Source organism: Phoca vitulina, unplaced genomic scaffold, assembly GCF_004348235.1.
Source record: "Phoca vitulina isolate PV1807 unplaced genomic scaffold, GSC_HSeal_1.0 scaffold27, whole genome shotgun sequence".
Classification (NCBI taxonomy): Eukaryota; Metazoa; Chordata; class Mammalia; order Carnivora; family Phocidae; genus Phoca; species Phoca vitulina.
Genome location: NW_022589730.1, coordinates 27,143,937 through 27,162,782, shown reverse-complemented (window position 1 = coordinate 27,162,782; position 18,846 = coordinate 27,143,937). Strand labels below are relative to the sequence as shown.

General features: G+C 43.4%; 2 protein-coding genes across 4 annotated transcripts in view; both read right to left on the bottom strand.

The window, feature by feature from the left end:
• Positions 1-470, bottom strand: part of EPG5 (ectopic P-granules autophagy protein 5 homolog) — a 57,091-nt gene extending 56,621 nt beyond the window's left edge. For 2 of the 3 annotated variants that reach the window (XM_032422708.1, XM_032422709.1), the window contains exon 1: positions 325-456. In XM_032422708.1, the coding sequence (XP_032278599.1) occupies positions 325-387 (63 nt within the window). In that variant the 5' untranslated portion in view covers positions 388-456. Of the gene's footprint in view, positions 1-324 lie in introns of all 3 variants that reach the window. The other variant, XM_032422706.1, reaches the window with a different exon arrangement.
• Positions 471-9,998: 9,528 nt separating this feature from the next.
• The window catches only part of PSTPIP2 (proline-serine-threonine phosphatase interacting protein 2), a 69,779-nt gene continuing 60,931 nt past the window's right edge, over positions 9,999-18,846 (bottom strand). The window contains exons 13-15 of the mRNA XM_032422812.1: positions 18,624-18,658; positions 17,085-17,142; positions 9,999-11,934 (exon numbers count right to left, since the gene is read on the bottom strand). Of these exons, the coding sequence (XP_032278703.1) occupies positions 17,093-17,142; positions 18,624-18,658 (85 nt within the window). The 3' untranslated portion in view covers positions 9,999-11,934; positions 17,085-17,092. The remainder of the gene's footprint in view (positions 11,935-17,084; positions 17,143-18,623; positions 18,659-18,846) is intronic.

Sequence of the window (18,846 nt, the reverse complement as noted above, 5' to 3'; positions counted from 1 at the left end):
GATTGAAAAGATGCTCCACGGCAGGAACCCAGACCCAGGTGGGGAAAAGTCAAGAAGAAAGCAGAAAAGAAAGAGCCCACTGAGATCAGAGGAGGAGAAGGAAAATAGGGCTCCTGACCAAATCTGGCAGGGGAACGTGGAGATGGAATAGATGAACAGGACTGGCGTCAGTGGGTGGTGGGATCAAATACTGGGAGGTGCGGGCAGAGACTGCGGACGGCTCAGGAAATGGGTAGCCCTGGCTGGAGAGGGAGGCCCAAGAGAGGAAAAAGGAGACAGGGCGCATCCGCCACGGTCTCGGGAGGGTGGCGGGGAGATCCTCACCTTGGTTTTAGTCCGGCTGCCCTTGGCCTTGGCCCGGCGCGGGGGCCTCACCGCCTCGGCCATAGACCCTGCGGTAGCGCCGTCGCCGTTTGTTTTTGTCAAAACCCTGCGCTTCCCACAACCTGTCCAGTTCCGGCCGCCGGACTTATCACGTGACCGGGCCTCCACCACTCCCGGAGAAGGGGCGGCAGCACAGGGACGCTACGGGCCGCGACGTAGGACAAACCACTCCAGGAAGCACGTTTTTTTTCCCTGAAGGATGGTGGCTCCGCCCCCTTCCTCAGGCCCCACCCCGTACCCCGTACGCGCGGGTTCGTTCGGTTGTGTGGAGCCCTGGTGCCGACTGTCGGGGTTGAGAGTGCGTCTGTCTCTCCGGCCTGCACTCGGTGTGGAGCCCGGGTGCGCTGGCATACCTCACCCCCGCCGGCTTAAAGGAGTCCGGGGAGGTATGTTTATTTATCAATCTTCTTTTGACCTGTAGTTAAGTAGATCCAGTCAGCCTCAATCTCTGCTTTGCGCCCGTGATGTGCCCTTGAGATTTCCACCTCGCTTCCCTCTTTTGTAAAGGGGAACGATGATATTTGATGAAGATTAAATGTGCTAATCGTGAAAGGTACTTGTGGAGCGACAGGCATGTCAGTAAATGGAAGTTATCATTACTATACAAATTGCCAGACAGAAAATAAGACACCTGTCCCGAGAAGGGCAGAGAAGAAATAAGACACATAAAAGTTTTATTATAGATTTTCCATACCTTGCTTCATTTTTAAAATTCCAGATGTTAAAAACCTGGCCCCTTCTCCCTTCCCCAGCTGTTCAATTTCTTTTTTCCAAAGCACTTAGTGCCTCTTAAAATACTATATAATTTGCTTTTATGTTTGTGTCTGTCAGCTCCTCCAGAATGTAAGCTCTTAAAGGGCAAGGGTTCTTTGTTTTGTTCCCTGTTGTATCCCCAGGGCGTCCACAACACGGGCCAGCCTAGAGTAGATGCTCAATAAATATTTGATGAATGGAACAAATGAATGTGAGTTGTTTTGTCTGGTGGTGGGGTAAGATAGTTGAAATGGCTTCTATGGGAGGAAAATAAGACTATCCACCCACTGGTGGCATATCCTAGAATGAAAAATCCAGGAATATGATATGAGAAATGGGAAGCACTTAAGAGATATACACTGCACAGTGACTTGTTTATGAGCTATTTGATCATATACAGTTTCACATATTTTGAAATCCTCAACAACAAAAATGTTATCAAGCCGCTCAGAACGCACATGCACTTTGTATACCTGTGTGTGTGTGTGTGTGTGTGTGTGTGTTTATTTATTTATGTGTAATGGGCGAGATTTGGCAAATATGAACAAAATCTTTTTACCACCTTTACTACCCATTAATTTTGCTGGTGTTTCTTCAGGTCTGGAATACCCTTTCTGGTTTAGACCAATTCAATTCCTTTTTGGCCTTCGAAGTTCTCTATGTGTTAGTCACTACTTAGCAAAACAGAACTGACCCCACCTTCACTTTCTATGGTTCACAATTTAGTTGGGAAGCAGACACAATGCATAGATAAATTGCGATAAATATATCACAGCCAGGCCACCTGGGTGGCTCAGTCGTTAAGCATCCTCAGGTCATGATCCCAGAGTCGTGGGATCGAGCCCTCCATCGGGCTCCCTGCTCAGCGGGAAGCCTGCTTCTCCCTCTCCCATTCCCCCTGCGTGTGTTACCTCTCTCGCTGTGTCTCTCTCTGTCAAATAAATAAATATCACAGCCTAAAGGGAAAAGCGGCATACTTTGCATTTATAAACTGAATTTTGTAAAAAAATTTTGCAAAAAAAAAAAAATATATATATATATGTGAACTGAATTTGTTAGACCTTAGTACTGTAAGTAGTTAGTTTTGCTAGTCAGTTCAGGCAATAGAAGAAATTAATCTATATTAAACTTAATACTGTAGTTTTAAATGCTTGAGGGAATTTAAATCACAATGGGACCAATTGTTTAACAAAATTTGGTCTATTGAATTTGAATGACCAAATGTTAAAGTTCCCTCTTGAAAGTGATTATTAAAATTTATTAGATTTATAAATAGAATGTTGAGATGAAATAATAGAATGTTGAGATTTATAAAGATAAAGACTTAAGAAAAACTAAATTAAAAAAAGAAAAAAAAACTAAATTTTACAATGTATATGACTAATAAATTGAACATTAATTTTGAAATAATTTAAAAGGTCAATTTCAAAAAACAAAATAACGATAAATGTACATAAACGCTACCTGCAGACACCCTAAAAAATGTACATTGACGGCAAGCATGGTTAATCACTTACCTAATTTAACAGTGAAGGGTTTGCTACTAAGATTCTTGGGCAGTAATCACCATTTCCTGAGCTCTTACTATCAGTCAGGAACTGTTCTGAGTACTTTTCACATAACTCATTTGATTCTCATAACAATCCTGCAAAGTCTTTTGTTTTATTGTTCTCATCTTATAGACAGGGACTAAGGCTCAGAGAAGTTAAATTATTTGCCTACGGTCACTCTAGCGAGCTAGCCTGAGCTAGTAAGTGGGGGAGCTGGGATTTGAACCAATGCAATTGTACAGTATAAATAAATAGACTTTTTTTTAAAGATTCTATTTATTTATTTGACAGAGAGAGAGCACAAGCTGGGGAACGGCAGGCCGAGGAGAGGGAGAAGCAGACTCCCCGCTGAGCAGGGACCCCCCCCGATGTGGGGCTCAATCCCAGGACTCTGGGATCATGACCTGAGCTGAAGGCAGACGCTTAACTGACTGAGCCACAGAGGCGCCCCTAAATAGACTTTTAAGATAGGTAGCTAGGCTTACTCTCTCCATATTTGTGATACTCTAAACTTACACATTGGAGCTGAGATGAATATCAGAAATATTTCATTTAAAAGATACTGGGTTAGGGGCGCCTGGGTGGCTCAGTCGTTAAGCGTCTGCCTTAGGTCATGATCCCAGGGTCCTGGGATCGAGCCCCGCATCGGGCTCCCTGCTCTGCGGGAAGCTTGCTTCTCCCTCTCCCACTCCCCCTGCTAGTGTTCCCTCTCTCGCTGTGTCTCTCTGTCAAAGAAATAATAAAATCTTAAAAAAAAAAAAAGATACTGGGTTATTCAGAACGGTCACAGCATTGACTGTTGGGTATTGGTTTCATATATTTTTTCTTTCCTTCACAAAATTCTATAATAGTTTTAAATTTTAATATTCTTAAATGTATCTGCAAGCAACATAAAGTACAACATAGAAAAACATGTAATAGAAAGTTAACCCTCCTCTCCCTAGAGTTAACCATTATTAACAGTTCAGTATGTATCCTTTCAGACATTCTACCCATGTACAAATATTACATTCTTAAATACTCAATGTCCATGTATATATTGTCTGTAACCTTTTAATTAATAAATTCTGGAGATATTTCCTTGTAAGGAAAATGGCTCTATTTCATTTTTCCCTTAATTAATTAAATATTCCCTAACTTTATTTAAACACACTTCTGATGGCCATTAAATTGTTTCTGATTTTTCACTATTAAAAGCAATGCTTAGGGGCTGGCTCAGTCGGTAGAGGATGCAATTCTTGATCTTGGGGTTGCAAGTTTGAGCCCCACGTTGGGTACAGAGATTACTTTAAAAAAAAATCTTAAAAAAAAAAATGCTTACAAATTACCATACTTGTACATTTTTTGTGCATGTGTACTTCTATAAGATAGATGCCTAGCTGTAAAATTGCTGATCGAAGAGATATTCTCAATTTTAATTTTAATCAGTATTTACCAAATTTCCTTCCAATGGGTTATATTCATTTTCATTGCAGCTTTCAGAATTTAAAATAATTTTTGGGGCATCTGGGTGGCTTAATCAGTTAAGCATCTGCCCTCGGCTCAGGTCATGATCCCAGGGTCCTGGGACAGAGCCCCACATCAGGCTCCCTGCTCAGCAGGCTCTCTGCTTCTCCCTCTCCCTCTGCCTGCCGCTCCTACTGCTTGTTCTCTCTCCCTCTCTCTCTCTCTCTCTGCCAAATAAATAAAATCTTAAAAAAAAATTTTTTTTAATGAAATAATTTTCAATCTCATGAGAAAAATCCCAATTTAAAACAATTACCAGGCATTCATAAAAGGAGTATAATTCACATACTATATTACAGTATTCCAAAATTTCGTATGAGCCTGATTCCTAAGGCAGCCAGCATCTGGAACAGTATTTGCCATAACAGGGGTTCAATGAAAGCTGCTGCACTCAGGAAGGAGCGCTGGGTAAACCTTTCTTAAACTCCCCTATGAAATTAGATTCCAGAGGCTCTGTTGCCATCTGGTGGTAATTTCCCCCTGATGACACCTCCTCTGACATGATTTCCGAGAAGTCCTCCATTCTACAGTTAATTACTTCCTCAGTCTGTATGAGGCATTAATTATTTCATCATCCGTGATTACTAAACATATTTTTTAAAAAATTATGAGGAAATCACATTATTTCTAAATTTTTTTCAGTTTCTTGAGACAATTAGCTGGAAGTGCAAGTACCAAAAATATCCTGCCTACATTTTTTTGAAGACTCTTACATAGACGGGAGCTCTTCTATTAACAGACTTTTGCTTCCACAGGAAGCAAAACATATAAAACTTATCTTTTTTCTATTATTTCCCCTCTCGTAATCTTCCCCACTTAAAAAAAAAAAAAAAGTTAAATGAGTCATAGAAATGGTGAGTTATTTGTACCCCCCAAAGCATCAGATACCTGCTGGTGTCCCACTCATATCTCCTTGGCATTTATGATTTCTGAATATGCAGATCCAAACTCCAATTGTCACATCTTTGCCTCAGAGCTCCCTTTGGCCACGTGTATGCAGGTGCCAGGGAAATACTGCATCCCCCTAAACTGAAAGCAGCCCTCAACCACTGACAGATGGGGATTGACATATAAATACCATTATGGGTTGAATTGTATCCCTCAAAATGCATATATTGAAGTCCTAACTCGCAGTACTTGAGAATGTGACCTTATTTGGAGATAGGATCTTTAGAGAGATAATCAAGTTAAAATGAGGTCATAAGGGTGGGCCCTAATCCAATATGACCTGTATCCTTATACAAAGGTGGAATTTGGACCAGAAATATGCAGAGAGGTAAGACAACCATCCACTAGGCGAGGAGAGAAGCCTAGAACAGCTCCTTCCTACACAGCCCTTAGAAGAAACCAACTCTGCTGACACCGTGACTTTGGACTTCTAAACTCCCCAACTGTGAGAAAACACATTTCTGTTGTTTAAGCCAATCAGTGTGTGGTACTTTCTTATAGCAGCTTTAGCAAACTAATACACACACCCTGCTCCCTCACACCTGGCCTGGACTAACACTGTGATCTGTGTTCTGTGCTGTTTCCCAGAGTCCCCCATGGGATTCAGCTCCAATTGCCCACAGTGGCAACTTCCTTGATAACACAGTCTTTATTCACTTCCTTCTCTTCCCTTTTTCAGTTCCCATTTCACTACTAGGTCCACCTCTGAAATGAACTACTTGATCTCGAACTCTCAAACTCTTGAACTCCTGGTCTCCAGGCCTCCTTGAGGAACCCAGACAAGACTGTATCAGAAACGGTACTCAGATGTCAGGATGGCATTCTGGAATCAGACCCCTTCCCAGCCAGATGGTCACAAGATCTCGCTGCTTACGGAAGTGGAGTGAGGGGTGATGACCACTGACCTGAAGCATCACAATTATTGGAGGCCTCATCTGTGGGGACTCAGGGCAAGATTCAGGGGGACAGTCTTATACAACATTCCTGACATTTGAGAAATGTGGGGTGAAGTGTAGCTATAAGGACCATAGAGTGGGTTGGTTGTCAAAGGCTGTCAGTGTACCAAAGAGAATTACAAGCTCAGGCCGCTAGGACTAACAAGAAAGCCAGAAAGCCTCTACGGTAACATGGACAGAAATGCATTTTATAGAAGTTACAAAGGAAACAGGAACATGAAATAATGTTACTCTAAACTAGCTTATCCTCATTTAGACCCCCCTGAGTCAGGTCCAGGGGGCATTCTGGAACACATGGTACATTCTGGAACAGGTGAGGGCAAATCCAGAAGGCCAGGACATCACACAAACACAGACATCTCCACCAGCTTCCTCTGTCGCGCCCATGCTTCTCCTTCCGGCTCATACCTGCGGCCTCAGAGGAGGTGTCCTTCAACCCGGTGCGTGGAGAAGAGCAAAAACACTCATGCCTGGTTCCAGAATAAATCATCTCTGTATGTTAATTGTTGTTCATCTCTATGTGGACTGCTGCCACACGACAGCCCCACCCAGGATGAAGAGAAGTGCTCCCCGTGGGCAGCGCATCAAGTAAGCCAGCTGGTCATCACGTGGTGTGAAAGGAAAGGAGCCCCAGGTAAGCACGGACGCAGACTGCTGGGCAATGGTGCACGACTTGACTGATGGATCAGGGAATGGGATCAGAAGACTGAACACAAAAGAATGGGCAACAAAATGTGAAATCTGTGTGTCTTACACCAGCACCCACAAGAAACTACTCATCAAAGGAGGTGCAGAGCAACCAGGTAGGTAGGATGACTCATCCAGGGACGTCCAGCCAGCCTCTGTCCTTGGCCATGCCAGTGCTCCCTCAGTGGACTCATGAGCAGAGTAGCTGTGGTAGCAGGGATGGAGACTTTTACGCCAGGCCCACCTTAGTGGCTACTGCTAAATGTCTGACCAATTAGCCCCTGAAGCTGAAGGTGAGCCCTAAATATGTTCTCATCCCCCCAAGGAGACCAACCAGCCACTTGGTGGAAATGTGATTCCATTGAACTCCTTCCACTCTAGAAGGAGCAGAGCTTCGCCTCTACTGGGACTGATTCCAAGGATGGAGTCTCCTCTTCTGCTGGCAGTGTCTTGGCCGACAATGCTATCCGAAGGCTCAAAGAGTATTCATGTATCATCATGAAATTCCACGTAACATCACCTTAGACCAGTGTTTGCCAAACTGTTTTTCATTACCCTTCATTAGACACTTTCTTCCAATTGCCACTCCCATGAAATTTTAATAGCACAGATATACTGTATCCCTGTATATGCACCATATGTGTATCTGTGCTTTAAACATAAGAAGACTAAGATTAGTTTTTCCCATCAAGAACCAATTTTCACCCCTTGTGAGTAATACTGCCCCCTTGTGAGTAATACTGAGAATGCATACCTTACACCAAGAGCTTCACTTCATAGTGAAGTTGGTGCAACAACAGGGAAATGCCCATGGACTCCACTTTGTCTACTACATGCCACGTCACCTAGAAGCTGCTGTCCCGACAGAATGTTGGAATGGCCTTGTAAAGGTGTGGCAGCTTGAGAATACGTTGCAGGGATTGGGGTGCTGGTCTTAATGATGAGGTCTTATATGGTGCTTATATAGCCATAATATGGTACTAGATGTTGACTCCAATAGATAGAAAACACAGGTCTGGGAGCAAAGGGATGAGAGTGGCCTCTGCCACCAGAGATTACACTGACCCACTTGGGAAACTGGTGCTTCCCATCTCTTCAACTTTAGGCTCTGCTGGACTAGAGCATCTCGCTCTATGTGGTTGCCAGGAGATGCATCAACTATGGGGCATAGAAAGGGTTCCACTGGGGCGCCTGGGTGGCTCAGTCAGTTAAGCATCTGCCTTCAGCTCAGGTCATGATCCTGGGGTCCTGGGATTGAGCCCATGTCAGGCTCCTTGCTCAGTGGGGAGTCTGCTTTTCCCTCTCCCTCTGACCCTCCCCCCACTCATGCTCTCTCTCTCTCTCTCTCAAGTAAATAAATAATCTTGGGGCACCTGGGTGGCTCAGTTGGTTAAGCAACTGCCTTCGGCTCAGGTCACGATACTGGAGTCCCGGGATCGAGTCCCACATCAGGCTCCCTGCTCAGCAGGGAGTCTGCTTCTCCCTCTGACCCTCCCCCCTCTCATGCTCTCTCTCCCTCATTCTCTCTCTCAAGTAAATAAATAAAATCTTTAAATAAATAAATAAATAAATAATCTTGAAAGAAAGAAAGAGAAAGAAAAGGAGGGAAGGAAGGAAGAAAAAGAAAGAAAGAAAAAGAAAGAAAGAAAAGAAAAGAAAGAAAGAAAGTTCATTCTACTAAAACTGTGGCTGATGCCTAGTCATGCCAGTAGATGAGCAAGAAAAGAAAGGAGTAACTGTCCCAGCAGGAGTAGATGATTATCATGAGGAAAGTGGGACAGGGAGGAATATATCTGGAACACAGGAGTTTCACTGGGATGCCTCTGGGGGTTGCCATGCCTGGTGAAAAATTATCAGTTGGCAATTTCAGCAAACAGGGTCTGACAAGAGCCTGATAACCAGGGGCTGAGACCCCTTAGGGATGAGGGTTTAGGTCACCCCACCAGTCATGCAACCTAGACAAGCAGTAGATTTGCCAAGGGGGAAGGGAATCTAGAATGTGTGGTATTAATTTGCTAGGGCTGCCATATCAAAATACCACAAACTGGATGGCATAAACAATAGAAATTCATTTTCTTGCAGTTCTGGAAGCTAGCAGTCCAAGATTAAGGTGCTGGTTGGTTTCCTCTGAGGCCTCTCTCCGGGCTTGCAGATGGCTATCTTCTGGTTGTTTTTCAAAGGTTGTCCCTTTGTGCACACTCACCCCTGGTGTCTCTTTCTCTTCTTAGAAGGATGCCAATCAGAATGGATTAGTGCCCCACCCCAGGGACCTCATTTCAACTTAATCACCTCTTTCAAGGCCCTATCTCCAAACACAGTCACATTCTGAGGTGTGGAGGATTGGGACTTCAACATATAAATTTGGAGGGGGCTGTGGGCAGAATATGATTCACTCCATAACAGGCTGGTGGAGGAAGGAGATGATGAATAGCAGTTATAGACTCAGGACCATCTATAGCAAGGGACTATAGCTTGTCCTACTAAACCTCCTGGTGTGCGTGTGCGTGTGCATGTGCGTGTGTGTGTGTGTGTGTGTGTGCGTGTTGGAAACCAGAACTTGAAGAAGTGATGGCAGGCAGGGTGGAGTAAAATTCATGCGGGCACAGATGGATCTGAGCCACGCAGGGGTGAGCCACACAGGGGTCAGCCACTGTCAGGGCACCATCCACATTCCTTCTGCACTTACCGTTCCTTTACAGGGCAGCCCAAATTCCGACTGCCAGGAACTGCCCCTCCCAAGGACTCTCTCGGCAATCTGGATCCCACTCTGCTTGGCATTTCTGCATTTCAGGCAGGTCAGAGATGCCAGGGAATTCATCCTCCCTGGGGGTGGCCCTCAACCAGTGAGTGCAGGGAGCTGGGGAAGGAATATCACCGCTCCTCTCCACTGGTGAGTCGGCTTGAGGTGTGTGTCCCACACGGTTCCCCAGGAGTCCCCAGACTGAAGCTCCAGTGTCTGCAGTGCTGACTGGCTCAATAGTGCAGGCCTTTTTGCTTTCCTTCCCTTCCCTCCTACCTTCCATCTCCTTTACCTCCCCACTCTGATACGGGTGCTTTCTGGGATCACCCCCCAGAAAAAAGGACCTGCACTCAAATTCTTACCTGAGGGTCGGCTTCCGGCGGAATTCAAATTAAGATACCCACGGTCTTCAGGGTAGCTCATATTTACTAAACTTAACATGTATGCTTATTTGACTGGCTTTGCTCCCTTTACACTCCTGGTTTCTCTCTCAACTGGTTGCTTCTCCAGGTGCGCTCTCTCCTAGCCACTAATTCTTTCATACTTACTACAGTGTGTTAGGTGCTGGGGACACAGCAAGAAAAACTGACGGAGAGGGACCTGCTGTCATGAAGGTTACTGTCCAGAAGGGAAGCCAGACTTTAAACAATTAATTTCAAGAGCGAATCATGTCCTATCAAGGAAAATCTGGGAGAGAAAAAGGACACAGCAGTGGGATCCAATCTTGTCTGGAGGCGGGGACGGTGCCTCCCCAAGGAAGTGACTTTGCTGGAAGGATCACAAAAATGCAAAATAAATCGCAAATCACCAGGAACCTTTATTTTACTTCATATCAAACTGAAAAAGCCATAAAATTAAAATATTTTCAATTCATAAAACTTTTATATCAATGACACCAATAGAAAAGTGAAATCCCTGAGGAATTGCCAACAATAAATAAAATACTTAAAAACAGAATGTTCTGAGTTCGAAGGAAAATTTCCTCAGCCTGCTCAATTTGGGGAAGTCAATGGCCCTTTGCAAACTTCAGTTTGTCAAAAGGATATCCAATTGATGCAAGTTTCCTGTCATGAGAAGAAGCTGCCACTTTCAGTAACAACTTACATTAAATGGGGGGAAATAATCTTGTTTCAATCAATTTATGCATAGTTCTGAGAAATCTATTACACGGGCAGGAGAAGAAAATATGTGCTCTTTGTGCCAACAGAATTTTACAACATACCAAATAAGTACCAGTGCTAGTTTAATTTGTTATTAACTACAATGTGTTGTTTTCTTGTAGAGTGTGGATATTATACAAAAGGGTTGTAGTCTCCCTACTGTTTGTGGGTAAAAAAAGAAAGACTCAAATACCTGTGAAAGGGTAAGATCAACACTGTTAAAAATTCCAGAATCTAGCAAGGGAAAGATTCTCTGTGAAGAAGACCCAGGATGGAGGACTGGCTTTGGAGCTCTAGAATTTCTTTTAGGAATGGAGTCAAAAGATCTTGTTACATGGATTTTAGGATGTACTTTTTTTCCCCCATACTTTCACAAATCAAATTCAAATGGGCTTGGCCATTAACTGTCACAAGTTAACGGTCAAGTCCCCCACCTAGCTTTCTCAGTGGTATATAAAATAATGGCATGCTTTACAAACACCTTCTTAGACTAAATTAAATATGGTGCCCTGTACTTCAGCACACACAGTGAGTCATATAAAAATAAATCTGACATTTAAACCCTGGTAATTTTCCCAACTGAAAGGACACTGGCAAAAACATTTGGCGACTGAAATTTCAACACGAGCACCATAGCCTCAGGAAGGATTAGGACGAATGGTGATGTGGGATGAGCTTACACTCTGGTTTTGGTTCTGTCCCTAATCAGTAAGGAAATGGATTTCACACTTCTGGGCCTCATTTCCTCATCTGTAAAATGAGAAAGTACGATCAGATGCCCTCTCAGTCCTCCAGCCAAAAAGAAAGGGGATTTATAATTCTGCACCACTGAGGGCACGTCCTGCTGTGGAACATTCCACAGCCACGCTGCCCCCAAAGCCAAAGACGCGCCTACAGGCTGATGGCACGGACCCCTCTGCAGCCACCTCTCCCCCCACAAGAAGAGTCAAGGCTCCAAATCCAGAGATTTTCTGGAATCAAGGAGATAACACAATTCATTCACAATGTTGGTAACTGAGAGGAAAAGGGTAATTCTTCAGTCTGGGGCAATGTGTAAACTTCTTTTAAAAATTTCAGAACTTCCCTAACCTCAGTTGATCTAAATGTCTACCATCAATATAAAATACCAGAACATGACAGCAAGGTCTCACTTCAAAGTTTCATGACTGACATAGCTTGGCTAGAGATGCTCCTGCTCTGAGTGCTTCCTCCCATGCCATCGAAGCACCAGCCGGGAAGGGAGTTGTGTTCTGAAAGAAAATAGCAAAGAAATTTCATTAGAATGAACCATTGACCTCAGCTCCTCACTCCTACCTTGATATATTATCTACAAAGAATAAGTATGCTTGGCCAAAGAAAGCAAATGGTGAGGAGTAAGTATTAAAAATGATGAAAAATGGGGGTGCCTGGGTGGCTCAGTCGGTTAGGCATCCGACTCTTTTTTTTTTTTTTAAGATTTTATTTAAAAGACAGAGAGAGACACAGCAAGAGAGGGAAAACAAGCAGGGGGAGTGGGAGAGGGAGAAGCAGGCTCCCCGCTGAGCATGAAGCCCAATGCAGGGCTCAATCCCAGCACCCTGGGATCATGACCTGAGCCGAAGGCAGATGCTTAACCGACTGAGCCACCCAGGCGCCCCAAGCATCTGACTCTTGATTTTGGCTCAGGTCATGATCTCAGGGTCCTGGGATCGAGCCTGGTATTGGGCTCCCCACTCAGCAGGGAGTCTGCTGGAGATGCTCTCTCTCTCCCACTGCTCCTCCCCCCACCCCACCCCCCAGAGCTCACATGCACGCACACACACACACACACTCTCTCTCTCTCTGTCAAATAAATAAATAAAATATTTTTTTAAATTTTTATTTATTAGAGAGAGCAAGCACGGGGAGTGTCAGGCAGAGGGAGAGGGAGAAGCAGGCTCCCTGCTGAGCCAGGAGCCTGATGCGGGGCTCAATCCCAGGTGTGGGGCTCGATCCCAGGACCCTGGGATCATGACCTGAGCCAAAGGCAGACACTTAACCGACTGAGCCACCCAGGTGCCCCCTCAAAGAAATACATTTTTCAAAAAGTGATGAAAAATGGATTGTGATGACAACAGCATTGCTTTCTGGTAAACAATACACGTATTTATATTTTCTGATACACAAAAGTTATAATCTGTCTTTACCTAAACATGTTAGAACCAAAAACAGGCAGAGCAGCTAATACCAACAACACCACACAAACCACAAATTCCTACACCTTCCTAGTTTGTTTCCAAAGGCTCAAACTCTTTTAAGTGTTGTGAGAAGTTGCTTAGCTAAGTTATTAACTAAGACAGACTTCCTTCTGTAAAATTCTCTTCAGCTCTGTCAATAATACCCATATCTGCTGAGCCCCTGTCCATTGAGCTGGCGCACACCAATGAACCCGAGGAGGTGACAGAGCTCACGTGTGTTGGTGTTCACATCATGCATCTGTGAACAGCAGGTTCTACAGCTCTGAGGAACTAGAGCTGCCAGATCAAAGGTTACCATTACGCAACTAGAATACATGCTTTATGCAAATAGGTGAGGGTAGGAAAGGAAGAGGTTAAAAAAAAACAAACAAACACCACCAAACTCTTGGAGCTGCCCATGACTGCCTGCAGCCATCATGTATGTGGTGTTCCAGAGGGCGGGGGTCCCAAGTCACTGATTCCCCCGTCCCTCTCTACCGCTAATATGGGCTGTGCCTCTTTCCATGAGAAAAAGGGAACCTTATGAAATGAAGAAATGATGACCAGTTGTAAAGACTCCATTTGTTTGTAAGTCAGAAAGTTATGTATTGTCAGAGGCCAGGGTATTTTAGATCTTCAATTTCCATCATCTTTCACAGCCAAGTTGCTTAGATATTAAAGACATTTATTAAGCAACTTAAGGAGTCATATTTAAATATCAATACATACTAGCTGATTATTTCTATGTAATCAAAACAACATGGCTTCTGTCCCATCTAGCTAATGGGCTATAAGTCACAAAGTAGGTGTTTTCAGAGGACTGAAGACAAGCAAGGTTTGATATGCTCACTGCAAGAATTTTTCAGTGCTATACTGTTGGTGGGAATGCAAGCTGGTGCAGCCACTCTGGAAAACAGTATGGAGGTTCCTCAAAAAGTTGAAAATAGAGCTACCCTACGACCCAGCAATTGCACTCCTGGGTATTTACCCCAAAGATACAAATGTAGTGATCCGAATGGGCACCTGCACCCCAAAGTTTATAGTGGCAAATGCCCACAATAGCCAAACTATGGAAAGAGCACAGATGTCCATTGACAGATGACTGGATAAAGTAGATGTGGTATATATATACAATGGAATACTACTCAGCCATAAAAAAAATTGAAATCTTGGCATTTGTAATGACATGGATGGAACTAGAAGGTATTATGCTAAGTGAAAGAAGTCAGAGAAAGACAATTATCATATGATCTCACTCACATGTGGAATTTAAGAAACAAAACAGAGGATCATAGGGGAAGAGAGGGAAAAATAGAACAAGACAAAATCAGAGAGGGAGACAAACCAGAAGAGACTCTTAATCATAGGAAACAAACGGAGGGTTGCTCGAGGGGAGGGGGATGGAGGGATGGGGTGATAGACATTAAGGAGGGCATGTGATGTAATGAGCACGGGGTATTATATAAGACTGATGAATCACTGACCTCTACCTCTCAAACTAATAATACATTATATGTTAGTTAATTGAATTTAAATTTTAAAAATTTTTTATTATTTATTTATTTATTTATTTGAGAGAGAGAATGAGATAGAGAGAGCATGAGAGGGTCAGAGGGAGAAGCAGACTCCCTGCCGAGCAGGGAGCCCAATGTGGGACTCGATCCCAGGACTCCAGGATCATGACCTGAGCCGAAGGCAGTCGCTTAACCAACTGAGCCACCCAGGCGCCCTAAAAAATTTTTTAAAAAAAGAACCTTTCAGTGCTATGAAACACTGAAGGAAAGCCACCACAGAGCACTATTAAAACCTGTTTTGTTGGTGCAGCCACTCTGGAAAACAGTAAGGAGGTTCCTCAGAAAGTTGAAAATAAAGCTACCATACATTAAGCATCTGCCTTCAGCTCAGGTCATGATCCTAGGGTGCTGGGATCGAGCCCCACATCGGGCTCCCTGCTCAGCAGGGAGCCTGCTTCTCCTTCTCCCTCTGTCTACCACTCTGCCTACTTGTGCTCCCTCTCTGTCAAATAAATAAATAAAATCTTTAAAAAAAAAAAAAAAAAAAGCTACCATACAACCCAGCAATTGCACTACTGGGTATTTACCCCAAAGATACAAATGTAGGGATCTGAAGGGGCACGTGTACCCCAATGTTTATAGCAGCAGTGTCCACAATAGCCAAACTATGGAAAGAGCCCAGATGTCCATCAACAGATGAATGGATAAAGAAGATGTGGTATATATATACAATGGAATATTATACAGCCATCAAAAAAATGAAATCTTGCCATTTTCAATGCCGTGGATGGAACTAGAGGGTATTATGCTAAGTGAAATAAGTCAATCAGAGAAAGATAAGTATCATATGAACTTACTGATATGAAGAATTCAAGAAACAAGACAGAGGATCATAGGGGAAGGGAGAGAAAAATGAAACAAGACGAAACCAGAGAGGGAGACAAACCGTAAGAGACTCTTAATCTCAGGAAACAAACTGAGGGTTGCTGGAGTGGAGGGAGGTGGGAGGGATGGGGTGGCTGGGTGATGGACACTGGGGAGGGTATGTACTATGGTGAGCGCTGTGAACTGTGTAAGACTGATGAATCACAGACCTGTACCCCTGAAACAAATAATACATTATATGTTAATTAAAAAATTAGGGAGGGTATGTGCTCTGGTAAGCGCTGTGAATTGTGCAAGACTGTTGAATCTCAGATCTGTACCTCTGAAACAAATAATGCAATATATGTTAAGAAAAAAAAAAAAAGAAGGTAGCAGGAGGGGAAGAATGAAGGGGGGGAAATCGGAGGGGTAGACGAACCATGAGAGACGATGGACTCTGAAAAACAAACTGAGGGTTCTAGAGGGGAGGGGGTGGGAGGATGGGTTAGCCCGGTGATGGGTATTGAGGAGTGCACGTTCTGCATGGAGCACTGGGTGTTATGCACAAACAATGAATCATGGAACACTACATCTAAAACTAATGATGTAATGTATGGGGATTAACATAACAATAAAAAAATTTAAAAAAAAACGAAAAACCTGTTTTGTTTCCTAAGAGACAGTAGCACCAAACCAGGGAGGGTGGGAGAGAGGCTGTTCCAGTTCCTGTATCCCACCCCCACTCCTGGCACTCCCAGGAACATACTAAATCAGGAATGTGCAAGAGGATCCATTCTTCAAAAACAGTTTTTTATTAAAGAAGTAATAAAGTTTCATTGTAAACAAATTGGAAAACATAAGTAAAGAAAAACTATTACTTGTTTGGGAATATACCTTTTCAAGCCTTTTCTTTGCTCATACGTACATATGTTGTCATACCCCAAGATACGCCCATTTGGGTTAAAACATTTATACTTGATAGAGTTTCATATAGTACTATTTTGGCTTCAGAGGCATTCCTTCACATTTGTGAAGACTGAGATTGACTTGGGACATGTTGCAAGTTGCAAGTGTCTGAGAACCAAAGACAGAGGCCATCTTTGCAGTAATGGTTGCCTCTACAGTTCAGCTCTAGGAATCCTTGTTTGCTAGTTTGGAGCAGTAATAATCTGAGATAAGTTGACCCCCATAATGCCCTTGTGTAATAGGTGAGTGTGATAGTGTTTGCCTCATTTTCACTGACTTCTTTTTTTTTTTTTTAAGATTTTATTTATTTATTTGAGTGAGAGAGAGAGAGCACAAGAGGGGGAGTGGGAGAGGGAGAAGCAGACTCCCTGCTGAGCAGGGAGCCCGATGCAGGACTCGATCCCGGGACTCCAGGATCATGACCTGAGCCGAAGGCAGTTGCTTAACCAACTGAGCCACCCAGGCGCCCTCACTGACTTCTTTTGACTTGACTTTTCCCCCTTTGGGGAATGGGGGAGTACACTATTACTTAAACAGTGAGGATCACGTGTGTTTTGTTTGTGAGCCTTGCCTTGAGCGTAAGTGTGTTATAGCCACAAAGAGCTTAACAGGAGCAGAAAACGAGCTACAGAATAATTAATGAAGGGAGAATGTCCTCATTCAAATATGTACGGCGCGGGCACCAGTCCCCTTGCAGTATGGGATTTAGAGAGGCCATCCTGCAGAACCCCATGCACCGGTGGGCCAGCCTGAGGCAAGGCCTTGCTCCTTGCAGTGGTGTTTTAAAGAAGCTTCAGAGACTCAAAAACACACTCATCAGTCTAAATGCAATTTGATTATGCAAACATTAAAGGTTCTTACCATTGATGTTACTGGTAGATCAGACTGTAGTCATCAACCAAGGAATAGTCAGGAGCATCTGCAAAGGGCAGAACAGCAACATTAAGTTAATCTTGTTTCATGATAAGATCTTAGCCCTTCTGAAATCAAAACATTCCACTTAAAGATTCTAGTGACTGTCCTTTTATAAAAAGAAAACATCTGGCGACAAATCCTACCAATGGTAGTCATGACTATAAACCAGAGGATTCACTCACACATTCTGGAAATCACTACTATGATTTCATTGCCCTTTTCATCCATGCAGAGATAGCAGCACCCAGAGTAAAGTCATCTTCAGACGTAGACATAAATAAGTCCCATGTTATCAGGTGGTAATTGTTTTACAAAAATAAAATAACTTAAATCCTTATATTTTTCAAAGATATCATTTCAGCCCCTGAATTTCTTTCAGTCACTGAAGCTCTACTAAGCTCCCATATGCTGCATGAGTTTTCTCTTCCCTCAGTCCCTTGAACCCAGGTAGGTATATCTTTCTTTTACTCGAATAACAGATATTTGTTGAGCACCTACTATGTGCCCAGTACTGTGTTAGGTGCTATGAGTGATACAGGAGAAAACCAAGTGCCCACCCTCAAGGATCTTATAATTATCCAAGGACTAAAACTAACAAAAAGTGCTAAAATGTGTGGTTGTCCCAGAGGTATCATTAGGAGTTCTGAATGAAAAAGAGACCAGAGTGATTAGCGAAAGACCCAATTACGGTCAGTGCACAAATATATAATATTAGGTTATATGTTTCTAGACATCTATGCCTTCTATCAGTTATGTTTCTGTGTAATCCAAAGGAAACTATATCTCACTTTGCTGTTTATATGGTTCAAGCTGAAATAATCTCTTAGGTAAGACTGCCTTATAGTAAGTTTCTTTTGGTACTCCAAGAGTGGAATTCTCTTTGATAAGCTATAAAGTAGACCACCAATTACCAAAGCCCACTCTGTGACAAATAGTATTATATTAAGATCCTGATACAGGTTCATTCTCTTGAGAATTTGATTCTATTTATTCCCTTCTTTCCGGGCGCCTGGGTGGCTCAGTCGCTAAGCGTCTGCCTTTGGCTCAGGTCATGATCCCAGGGTCCTGGGACCGAGCCCTATATCAGGTTCCCTGCTCAGCGTGGAGCCTGCTTCTCCCTCTCCCACTCCCCCTGCTTGTGTTCCCTCTCTCACTGTGTCTCTCTCTGTCAAATAAATAAAATCTTAAAAAAAAATTGTTCCATTCTTTCCCTTTATTTCAACATTCTAACTACTCAACCTTAGAGAGAACATGATGGGGCACCTGGGTGGCTCAGTCGGTTAAGCAACTGACTTCAGCTCAAGTCATGACCTCAGGATCCTGCGGGGAACTCTGCGCTCAGCTGGGAGTCTGCTTCTCCCTCTGCCCCACCCCCCTGCTCATGTGCTCGCTCTCTCTCAAATAAATAAATAAAATCTTTACAAAAAAGAAAAGAGAGAGAGAACATGACATAAGCATTTCAAAAGGTCTTTCTCGGTGTCATACCTGGTAAACTTTTAGGAACTGGGAGAGGTCCTCTCCTGTAAGAAATGAAAACCAAAGTTTTTCAGATGAGATCTTGTTATTTTTCTAATTTTTGACTTCACACTACAAGCATACTGCCCTCTAATCAGATCTGGTTTCTGTTCTGGAGAGTCAAGGAGAGTGCAGATGAAGCCAAAGGCCTGCACCACCGCTGACCCCCTGGAATCCAGGCTGCTGACATTCT